This window comes from Elgaria multicarinata, chromosome 5, assembly GCF_023053635.1.
Source record: "Elgaria multicarinata webbii isolate HBS135686 ecotype San Diego chromosome 5, rElgMul1.1.pri, whole genome shotgun sequence".
Taxonomy (NCBI): Eukaryota; Metazoa; Chordata; class Lepidosauria; order Squamata; family Anguidae; genus Elgaria; species Elgaria multicarinata.
In genome coordinates, this window is record NC_086175.1 from 68,915,097 (window position 1) to 68,927,471 (window position 12,375).

Here is a 12,375-nt window from a genome sequence, read left to right on the forward strand (position 1 = left end):
AATTTACAGTGCATCTTCTGTTTTTAATGTTTTTACATTTTTTCTATTATTTCTACAGTATACCTGTACTGTTGCTCATTTTACTGATAAGTTTAGATTTTAAAATGAAGTTGTATTATGTTTTATGGTTGTACTAGCCTTGAATGCTCTGACACAAATGACTCATGAATGAGTAGATACATAAAATAGTATTGACAGTCCCAAATATCTGCAATTTTATAGGCTAAACATCTAAGCGAGATGTACCAAATTCCTTTTAGGCATTTTTTCTCCGTCTCAAATGTTTCCTCTAAATCCTCTTACAAACAGAATATAAGTAGTGACAAAACTGTATTCTTACTAATTTGTGAAACTCAAGACATTTGACATGCAGCACTATATGCAACATATCTACATATCACTTAATAGCAACAAAAACAAACAAACGAAAGTTTTCAGAAAACAGACTATATGAAAACAGAAAAGGAACACTGGTACCAATTCACACTCAAAAATTCAAATGAAATGAATAGCTATTATCTGTTGCTTCAACTGTGAACCAGCATTCTTGATAACTATAGGCTATAATTTATAACTATAGGCTATAGGTTAAAAAAGGTGTTTCTCTTGAAGAGTTTCAAAGCTTGATATAACTCTACATCAGCTTGATATTTCACCTTTGTGGGTAGTTTACAAGAGTGCAGCACATGGGGAAAAATATTCCTGCATAGTCCCTTCTTCTCACCTATGTATGCTTATGTGTTTTACATTTGGCAGGTTATGAGTCAGATGCAAAAATCTAAAACAGTTTTCTAGCTTATAGAGAAAGTTTCAATTTCAAACTGAAGTCTATGGTTTTTGGACTAAACTCTTATGGTATTGGAACACAACAGCTACTTGTTATCCCATATCTGAATGAGTGCTGAAATACAGGTCTGAAAAGTACACAGTAAATACGAATGCGAAGGGAAATTGTTCCCACTCAATTTCTAGAGAACTAAAAGTGCAGCAGGAGACAAAGGTGAAGAATCCTACGGGGTGCTTACATGATGTTCTTGTTGGAAAGAAGGCATATTAATAATGAAAAATAAATACAGACCACCAGAAGTATGATCTGTTAGCATTTGTATGTGGGGAACCGGACCACCACAGTGAAAGTGCTGCCTTGATGGTAGAAAATATCTGTAAGCAGAAATCTGTTTCTGCTCATACTTTAGAGTCACTGTACCTCTAAATACAAAGTTGTCACCTATACTCAGCTGAGGATCAGAATTCTGATTTTAAAAAGCTGGAATTCTAAGAAAGGTTGGGAACTACCTTTGGGATAACATTATGTAGCTTCCTCACAATATTATAATAGGCTTTGGCATGAGGTCAACAATTCATATAAAAACCTAACTGAAGCAAGCATATAGTTTCACATTCCTCATTTACCCAAGAAAAGGAAACTGTACAGGGTCAGTTTATTTTGGAGCAGTATTTGAAACTTACAGTCTGTAGCATTCTATTTGTGCACAGGTGCACAATTAAGCAGATCTTTTAGGGGGGAGAACACAGCACGAAATACTGAACTCCCCAAACCTGCTTCTGTCACCAAATAATCTCTTGGAATTAGCTGTGTGATTTTTTTAAACCCTTCTTTATTCACATTTCTTGGCCCACATACCCCACATTCAGAATGGGCAAAGCAGTTTCATATCCTCCCACTGTAAGTGAGTATGAATTGACCATTCAATAACCACAATAATATTATACACTGACAATGGACAGTGTCCAAGTTCTTTGAAACCTAAAGAAAGGTTTTGAACAAGAGATCATGGCTCATAATACCATTAACTAAGTTTGACAATCCATTACAAAGGAAATGTACAAAATAACTGATTCTTGGTCAGGTTTGCTGAAGATACCAGACCTAACTTAAGAAAAATGCACTTTAACAAGTAACACTTTATTAATTGGCATCCTTCTATATCTATATCTATATCTATAAAAGCTGGTATGTTTCACACTGTATAAGAAAGTAATTCTGACACATGGAAATTGCCCTGACAGATAAAAAAAATTCAAAGGACAGAACAAGTTGAACAAATCTAGCAGACGCAGAATATTTGTAATAGAATCAACCTCCTGGGGCACTAAAAAACAATCCACTCCATTGCCATGAGTTTATGTAATTAGAAATCAATGTTTTTGTGTCTGTAATTTTCCAGCATCTAATTTTTAAATAGACCTATCATCACAAGCACAATCCTCCACCTTTACTGTCTTATATGACTTGCTGAACATCTTGTTTTTACACTTCTGAACAGAACACTAAGAGTAGATTCCAACATTAACATTTTCTTTCATGAGACGGAAGTAGTTTTGGAAAGATTCCTGTGAAGCAACACATAGAACTGAAAGGTCACATGAATTTTCCAGGAAAGAAAATATATTGATTTACACCAAACTATAGAGTGCACGGGGGCTATAAAAAAAACCATGAGCTTGTATATTTGGATGGTGACACCAAGGAATTTGATTTTTTCCCCCTAAACTCACACTCAAAAAGTACTACTACACAAGGGTCCATGAAAACTACTACCACTAAAGCTCATGTTTTCTCTATTCTTTTGGCTATAGTGTTTTGTGATTTGTTTTGTTTCAAGGCTGCCATCTTTTTTAATTTGAATAAGAGATCTCCAGTCCTGATACAGACCAGTGTTTAACTGAATTGTTCATGATCTCATTGATATCATTATAACCCCTTGAAAAGGTTTCACACGTTTTTACTTTATCTTCCATGCTAATTGGAAAGTAAACAATATATTTACCTTCTGGATACCATGACATAACTATGTAGTAAAGGCTATATGCGTTTGAACATAATTCAGTAGTGTATATTTGTCTCCTAGTTCTATTTCATAAATTGCTACAAGAATCTGATTGCTTGCCTCTTCCCTTCCCATTCCTTTTGTTTCATGTCTATTAGTGAGCCTGCAAGCAGTAACTGTCTTGTACTTTAATCTCTCTGCATAGTAAATTTTAAACACTTTAGGTGATGATGACAAGTTGTAAGTTAGGTGAACTTAGTTCCTATTGAAATCAATGGGATAAGTTAATAGTGATTTAATTTAGTACTAAATTCAACTAATTTAGTCTGAATCCAATCTAATAATAATAATAGTAATAATAATAATAATAATAATAATAATAATAATAATAATAACTTACTTTCAGCTACCAGCTTGAGTACACCTCAAGCTTTATTTCTCCTGGGAACTCTTTCCATACAAACTAGCCTGCCAGAGAACCTCTACATGCAACATGTAGAACCTCTACATGTTGCAGAGAATTGCAGTTCTTGTTGCATTGTCTTTCATGTAAGCCCATCTACCATCACTGATTTTCTTATTGAGAAACCCCTATAATGTTTATTTCATGCACTCCTATCTGTGTTTAAGACAGACTCCCACGGAGGTCACATGAAATGATAATATCCAATAAAACTATATATTAAAAACTGATGAAACCTTCAGAACATGGCAGAGCAAATAAAAACAGGAGAATCAATAAACATAAAATTAATTAAAACAACTGTGGCAATGAGCTGATAAACTGGGGGGAGGGAGTGCAAGTTCTCTTGTCCTGGTGCCAGTGGAGGTCTGGTAAGGAGGGCATTCCACGAACCATTAAAAAAGTGCTTTATAGACATGACCCACAACTAGGACTCAGAGGGAAGAATCCAATCCTGTCGCTGCACGTATGCAACTGATGTACCACTAGCATTAGTGACCCTTAGTGCAACAGCGTAAGCTGGCATGACAGGTTTTCCGAGGAAATCTATAGCCCCAGTGTTGGAAATTGCCCAGTATTCAGTCTGTGCAGTTTTGAGAAGGTTAACTTCAAGAACAGCCCTGGTTGTTCCAGTCCTTCCCTAGTTAGCTCTACTCCACCCTCTTACCCTGCTTCTCAGTGCCCCTTCTACGTTTTTATTATTTTATATTTGGTTTAGTTAGGAATTCACAAGCAACAAGTGGCCAGGTAGCTCCTGTGTTTCCCTTTCAAGTTTTCACCAGAGAAAGGACTTGTGAAGGGTACATCTATCCCCAGGACCCCAACATAAAAGAAACCCCTAAGTTCTGGTTTCAGCAAAGAAAACATGAGAAGCAGGTGGGACTTGAATACAATAGCAAGCCCTATGCACCTCAGTCATGCTAGAATTTCCCTTGGAATTCCCCAATTCCAAGTTATACCACCATAGTGAAGTTATGTGGCTACCAGGAGGAGGGCCTTCTCTGCTTTGGCACCCTGGCTGTGGAATGAGCTCCCTAAAGAGGTTCGCTTGGCACCTACATTATATGCTTTTAGACGCCAGGTGAGCATTTTAACAGTCTATAAATAAATTTTAACTTGGTGTTTTAAATTTGTAATTTTGCATTGCTGCTGTTTTTATCTGGTTGAGCTTTTATATTGTATTTTATATTATGGTTTTATATTGTTGTTTTATACTTTGAATGTTTTTAATTTTTGTGAACTGCCCAGAGAGCTCCAGCTATTGGGCGGTATAGAAATGGAATTAATAAATAATAAATAAATAAATGATATTACACTAGTGTTAAGTCAGTGCAACTATTGTAGTATGATGGGTGAAGATGAGGACATAGTGGAGAAGGATCAGAGTACTGGCCCACTTAGCTTTTAAACTTGTGGTTGCCCCAAACTCCTTTCTCCAGCATAGTTTGATTTACAAAATAGGTATCATAAATAAAAACACACCCATTGGAGTTAATCAAGAGCTCAATTGGTTAGTTTGTATGTTAGTATTCTGTGCCTCTCGACTTTAGTGGAACACAGAATACTAGCATACAAACTAACCAATTATGGCTTAGCACTAAGCATATATAAGCGAACATATCAAACACAATGTTTATTAATTCTAAAAGTGTGAGTATACAAGTACACAAGTGGGAATTCTGTGATGGGAAATCACAGAGAGCTTCAGCTATTGGGCGGTATAGCAATGCAATAAATAAATAAATAAATAAATAAATGGTGATGAAATGGCACTTTCCACAAAGGAAGTATTTTGCACAAGCCAAAAACATCAGCCAAAACTAACAACCAAACAACTAAGGAAGGGTAGACAGATAAAATTTATGTTCACAAATCCCCAGTTACTCTGCTTCAGAACTCCAGATATAAACTCCCACCAGGAATCTCCACTGCTGCAACTGCAAGTACAAAGCACATGCACAGGTAGCAAGCTGCCAAACCCCATGACATATCTCATAATCATCCCAAGAGAATCCCCACAGCCAGAGAGCATCTCAATGTCACCGCCGCTCCCAGCATCTGGAAATTCTGTACTAGTTCAACAACAACAACAACAACCACCCTTACTCAACAAACAACAGCAATGGCTTCACGTATGAACTGTGTAGAAACATGGGGGAACTACTGCTACCTATTATGGAAGCATTATCATCATCTTCTATAAAGAGACGGCCAAACAACATATGTTCACTGGACATCTCCCTCAAAAGTAAAATACAGTATTAAAAAAAACCTGAAGCATAAAAATATTTCTACCAGGAAAACAAAATGGTAAAACCAATATAGCAGCACACATGCACAATTATAAATCTGACACTGAGAGCCCAGATTGGTGAATAAAAAGGCAACTAAAAGAAATGGTATAAGGTGAGCCTTTACAGGCACCAGATGAGCCTCTGTTTCACAGCCAGGGTGCCATAACCAAGGGGGCCTTCTGAAGAGGATCTTAAAGTTTGGGTAAGTATATGCGGGAGGTGATCTTTCAAGTAACCTGAGTCACAATCCATGAATCAATGTCACCATGTAACTTCTCTTTTTACCAGAGAGTAGGCAGTAGCCAACACTTATAAATGCATGGCTATTTCAGCGATGTAACTCCAACTGCCCAAAGTTTCTACAAGCCAATAATCAGTCAAGTATATCTACTTAAATATACTGAGGAAATATTATACTATTACTGAAACTATTGCCTAGATCCTTAGCTAACTTCTAATTAAGCTTCATTCACTCCATCATTTTTTGAGTTCTCTCTCCTCTTCAATAACTTAAATTTATCCTGATTAAACATCAATCTCTTTCATGTAATCTTTTGCCATGCATGTTCCTAGACAGATTGAAACGACACATTTTAATAAATGAGAGAGCAATGTATCGTTAAGAGCATACATTAAGATTTTACAATATGCCTCTACAACCTGCTGCTATAAGGGAGCAAAAATAAGCTATAGCAGGCTTCAATCACAGGGCAGTATCCAATGCTCCTGCTCCGCTTATGCCCTTGATACTGCACTAGCATAATAAACCTCTAGTGCAATGCCAATACTGCACGCTGACACTGATGGGTTTCCCCAGAAAACACACCACATCAGCATACGCTATTGGCGCTACGCTAGAGGTTGCTTATGCTAGCGCAACATAAGGGAGAAGTAGCGCTGAATACTGCCCACAACAGTAATATTTTAAGAAGCAATTTAAAAGTTTACTTGCCCTCTCCTCTGCAATCCTATCTGAATGTAATGACTGTGGCCATTGGGACAGATGAAGACCCTGGATGGAATTACTGCCCTAATTGAGTAGCAACCTCTTGCCAACAATTTACATTTTTATAAATGAATCACAAACTGTGGTGCAAAGGTAAGCTTTGAGAAATGCCCTGCTATTTTTTCCAGGAAGTTCTCAGTTCTGAAGCTATGGTCGCTATATACTTATGTAAAATATTCTTACAGCACAATCCTGTGCATACTTAATTGGGAATAAATCCCATTAAACTCAATGTAATTTACTTCTGAGTAAAAATCCCCAATTAAAATCTCAATTTAAATCAATTTATGAAAATCTTTAAAGGACCAAAAAAAAACCAAAATATTTACCTACATCCCTGAAAGCATGTACCCTTGTAAAGCGTCATGCTATAGCATTAAACTATCAGTAAAGTTTATTTAAATGATCAAATTTATTTTATTGATTTTCATTAGAATGCACTAGAAATGCAACACAAGCAGACCTTTATAAAACTGTTATTAGAAGGTATCCATAATGAGAACACACATTAAGTAACCTCTGACAGAAACACACATTTTGAGGTTCATAAAAATAGCCAAATCCAGACTTCAATACTTACAGCATATCACAAGAAGTCACTATTGACTGACATCGCAATACAAAATCCACGCTAGCTAAAGAATGATGAGACTGGTGTAGTGAACAGGGAAGCCCCTGGGTTTATATGTCTCAGTCATACACTTCCTAGTGTATGACTAGGAAGTCATTATTGCTCAGCATACACATAAGCTACAACATGAGTATAGTATTATACTTACCTTCTAAAGTCATTGTAAGGATTTCTAAAATAGTATCATGTTTTATCAACCCTACTATTATCAGCAAATGGCAATTATGTCAACTTCAATAGAACCAAGTCAAGTTTAAGCTTTCTACTTTTTTAAAATAATAATTTTATTCAGTGTGGGAATATTAATTGCCCAACCACATGGAATAGGACTTATAAAACAACAACACTAATATTAATACTGAAAAACATTTGGGTTAGGAGAGGCAAATCACTGTAGTACAAGAATTTCTGCATTATCTTAAACACATCTCCCAGAAATGCAGTCAGTTACTGGCCTATACCCAAATGGATCTATACTTCTACCAATACATCAGTGGATATCTCAGTTATTTTTATACCATAGGAAAAGGGATTGTGGAAAAACAATCACCTTGTTTGCAGAAAACCTCAGAAACAATATACAATATGCAAGTGGGGATGTTATATTCATTTTACTGATGAAAAACTAAGACTAAATTACTTTTGTTGCCCATAGTCATTTTTACATTGTATTTGTATTATTAACATCTGCTTTTTAAAAAACTGAGGACACAACCCTATGCATGTTTGGGCGGGGGGGGGGGGAGAGAGTCCTACAACTCCCAGTACACCTCTGCTTGAGGGAAGCTTGAGGAATGCTGGGAGTTGTAGGACTTTTTTTCTGTCTAAACATGCATATAGGACTGTGAGAGCTCCTATAAATGGAGCATTTACTTCAAATATTTAATGGGCACCCACCTAATTCTTTATGAGAGCAGGAATAATTGTGGCTAGCATGTAGCAAAAATCTTGGTGAACTTCCTATAGCCTGGAGCTCTCCACACCATGCTAACGTTGCACTGGAACCAGTGGATTCTTGCACCGACTTGCATTTGAGTTTCAAGTCCCAGCCTTGCTACAAACACAGCAGTTTGGCTTTGGGCAAGACCCCTTTCTCTCATTTTCACTCTCTTCAGTTTATTTGACTTTATTTTGGGGAGAATTAAAAAAATTCAGTATAAAGTGTATGGGGGAGGTTGGAAAGAACATTAAAAACATGCAGAACCGTCCTTTAACAGTGCACATTCAACGTGTTGTAGCCAATGGCAATCCAACTGAAGTTCCCTTCATTTCAATGGGTCTACTCTAAGTAGGAGTTACACGAGATGCAACCCAATGAAGGAAACACATATTCAATCGCTGCATGTGTCACACAACACATGGAAGGAGGGAGCTGTCCCGTGGATTTCCCCCCACAGAAAAGTGCTTCCCGTGTCCAAACAGAGGAAAGCGGAGGTGAGGGAAAGCGACTCGGCAAAGGCTCCCTCCGCACCGAGCCTCGGGTGCCAAATGGGCCCCAGGAGCCGCGGCGCTTCGGTTATTCCCACGTGGAGGAGACTCCGCACCTCACCAGCCGCTCAGGGCAAAGACTGGCGGCGAGGCGAGGCCACCCAGGGACCACCGGCCACAGCAGCCGCTGCCTTGACACAGGAGGAGCCCCCGTCCCCTTCGCCGCCGCTCCTGGGCACTAAGGGCTCCCGCTCCTCACTGGTATCGCCGCGGGGAAGACACCGAGAGGCGCCCGCCGCAGACCTGCCTTCCTCAGCCCGCCCCTGCCAGACTCTCAGGTCACTCACAGGTAACGATGGGCTTGTTCTCCATGGTGTAGATGACCGGCGGCGTCTCCACTTCCTCCTCGTCCTCTCCCAGCGCCCCTTCAGTGGCCGCTGTTACTGCTGCTGCCGGCGCCGCCGGGGCGGGTTCCATGGGCGGGCAGGGCACTCAGCCCCGGCGCCTTCGGTTCCCCCGCCCGCTCCACGCCATGGACTCGCTGCTGCTGCTGCCGCCGCCACACCTTCCCCCTGTTGGCTGCTGCTGCTGCTGCCGCCGCCGCGTTCTCCGTCTCGAAATGGGGGGGGAACACCCTCCTTTTCCCCTCCCCCCTCCCAAACCCCCAACTGGCCCCCCTCGCGCGCTGCCCTCACAGATGGAAGAGAGTCCCAGGCTCATCCGCTTCCTGTATCACTGGACTCACATTACCGCTTCCGCCAAAGGAAGCGACGGGCGTTAAAGGGGAGGGCGGAGTTTACAGTGGCCTCCGATTAAAAAGCGTTAAAGGGAGGGGGTGAACAGAGTAGAAAGAGCAGGTGTGTAGACAAGATCAGGATGTAGCCTACCTTGCATGTATCTGCGCAGGCTTATCTGTCTGCAGAAGAAGGCAAGTGCTGTGTAGAGCATAAGTACACACTTTTCTCAAGAATCATTATCAAGCTTACATTTCCATATTTACTATGCTTGAATTCTGAATTAGCTGCTAGTTACCAGTAAAATTCTATGGTACACTGCAAAGAAGTGTATAGGGTTAGAGATTACATGATATTATTAAGGGTGTAATTTTGTGTACACACTTACCTGAGACTGGGCCTGTTCAGATAACATGCTAAGCCATGGTTAGGCCGCTAACCCTTTTGCAGTAAATGGCTAGAGAGCGCATTTAAACCATTATGTAGCCACCATGGTTAGGAATGGCTCACATGACACACTAAGCCATCATGTTTAGCTCAAAATGCTTAACTACAGTGGTTTAATATGTCGTCTGAACAGGGTCAGTAAGTCCTACTGAACGCAGTAGGGTTTAATTCTGAGTAAAGATGCATAGGATTGTACTATAATTGTTGAACTGCAGCAGTACAACCTGTTGCAATGTAGAATAGCTGAGGGCACTGCAGCTCCATCTAGCAAACCTTTGAATAAATTAGATATGTGCATAGAGGGGAAGTGATGGGGGGGGGGGAGGAAAGGACCAAGGATTCTTGTATCAGTGCATCAGAGCAATCCTATAACATAGAAACAAGAGTGTTAATTAACCGAATTAATTAAGTTAAGCCCAATTTCATTGCAAAAATGACATTATAAGTGAAGATGTTGGATCACAACACTCTTTTTGCAACTTGATGTGAAAGTTTCCACGGGTGCAATTTCTCCGAGGACAGCTGTTTTACAAATGAATTATTCCATTACCAAAATAGCCAGCACCATTAACTAAAAAATTTCTATATTCATTTTTGAGGTCTAGAATTGGGAGGAATGAGACAGGCAATCCTGTTTAAGGCTCAGAGAGAGGGGGAAAAGACTCCATGTAGTGTACACTTTTATTTATTTTATTTTAGACATGTATACTCTACCCTTTAGTACATTGTGTTTCAAGGACAGTTTACATAATTTCAGTAAAACTAATACAAATCAAAAATATTAAAAAGCAAACTAAAACGAAGGACTTGGCAGCATAAAACCTCAATTTGTTTTAATTGAGCAGAAAAATGCAAATGAGTTAAAAAACCAGGGAAAATAAAAGTATATTATTTGCCCGGTGCTGAAAAGATATTAGAACTGGTGCTGGATGAGCACTAATAGAGAGAACATTCTAGCGATGGGGCCCCACAACCCAGAATGTCCTGTTGCCACCTGCTTCACCTGTAGTAGTAGAGGCATCCAGAAGATTGCTGCCCAAGTCAACCAATATCATGACTGTTTAACCATATATATAATTATATATATATATATATATTACGGTTATGACTTGCAAGATCATGGCTCAATTCAGTAAATGTTGCCACTTGGAAGAATCTTATTGGAACTGTGCCTGATGAATATGGAATTGCTTCTCATGAAATACTAAGAGGCATTTAAGAGTGTCTCTAGAAAACAGAAGTAAATCAAAGCACAGACTAAGAGCTGGCTAAGCACACTGCTCTTTCATTTTACTTCAAAGCACTAAGCATAACATTACAAATATGATTTTATTACTTTACAGTGAAAACAATTTCTCATTTACAGGACAATTTGTGAATATCATCCATTAAAATTGTTTAATACTAAAACATACATTTTTTAAAAAAAAAAACCCATGTAACAGAGATATGTGTGTCAAAATGTACAGTTAAAACTTGAATATATAAAACCTAAATGCTAAAATGTTGTAACAATGTAAAAAAGACACATTTGACTGTATGTTAGAATGTAAGCCTATGTGGCAAGGTGTTGCTGTTTTATTCTTTTACTGTGTACAGCACCATGAACATTGATGGTGCTATATACATCATCATCATCATCATCATATAAAAATTTAAAGCAGAGTATATAAAATCTGAAAAACTACACATGGGCCAAATGCGTTTTCGTTTTTGTCAGTGGCCTACAAGAAGCACTTTGTCCTAAACTCTAATTGAAAAATCTTTCATTGGCGCACAAAATGAAGCATTCTTTGAATCTTGAACAAATATTCATTCGAGCTGCTTCATAATATCATCATCAGAATAAGTTAGCAAAAGCTAAACAATATAGATTGAAAGTAAGAATTATTTTTCTCTCAAACATGGCCTTGAAACTGCTTTAGGAGAAAGGAGGAGAAAGATAACTTTCTCACTTTCCAGCCTTAAGCTGGTTTAATCAGAAAAGCTACACACATATGCAGGCCCACATCCTTGATTGTAATAGGACTTGCATCTATGATTCCAGTGTTGTTTGGAGTTAGGTTCTCTTGAAATCAATGGGTTTAGCTTCAAAATAAATGTGTTTATGATTGGGATGGCAGTAAGGCAACCCAAAGAGTGAAATGTGAGATCAATAAAAAGGATTTTACAAATACACTGAAACAGGAAAACTAAGGGATCTAGAGAGAATATTGCACATCACACATCTAACCGATCAGAAAATGATGCAGTTTTAAACTTTGAAATTTACTTCATTGAATGCTGACAGAGAGGTGGAGTTATTGATTGACACAACACGTTATCATTTTGGCACATGCCTAGGTAAAGAGATCCCAATGATATAGGATGAAACAGAAATGTTTTAATAAATAATAAAATAAGAATTCATGCAACCTTTTTGGCCAGTATCAACTATCACACAGCACCCTGAGATCACGGTGATGAAGATAAACTTTTAATAGATGATATTGCCTCTGTTCTGTTTTTTTAAAAAAAAAATGAATGAAGAAATAAAATTAATCCATATCCAAAGTGCAAAGGTTAGAGGCTAGAACAGGA

General features: G+C 38.5%; 1 protein-coding gene across 1 annotated transcript in view; it reads right to left on the bottom strand.

Moving 5' to 3' along the window:
* Positions 1–9,166, bottom strand: part of TRAPPC10 (trafficking protein particle complex subunit 10) — a 50,629-nt gene extending 41,463 nt beyond the window's left edge. The window contains exon 1 of the mRNA XM_063126566.1: positions 8,962–9,166. Coding sequence (XP_062982636.1) covers positions 8,962–9,091 — 130 coding nt within the window. The 5' untranslated portion in view covers positions 9,092–9,166. The remainder of the gene's footprint in view (positions 1–8,961) is intronic.
* Between the last annotated feature and the right edge of the window lie 3,209 nt (positions 9,167–12,375).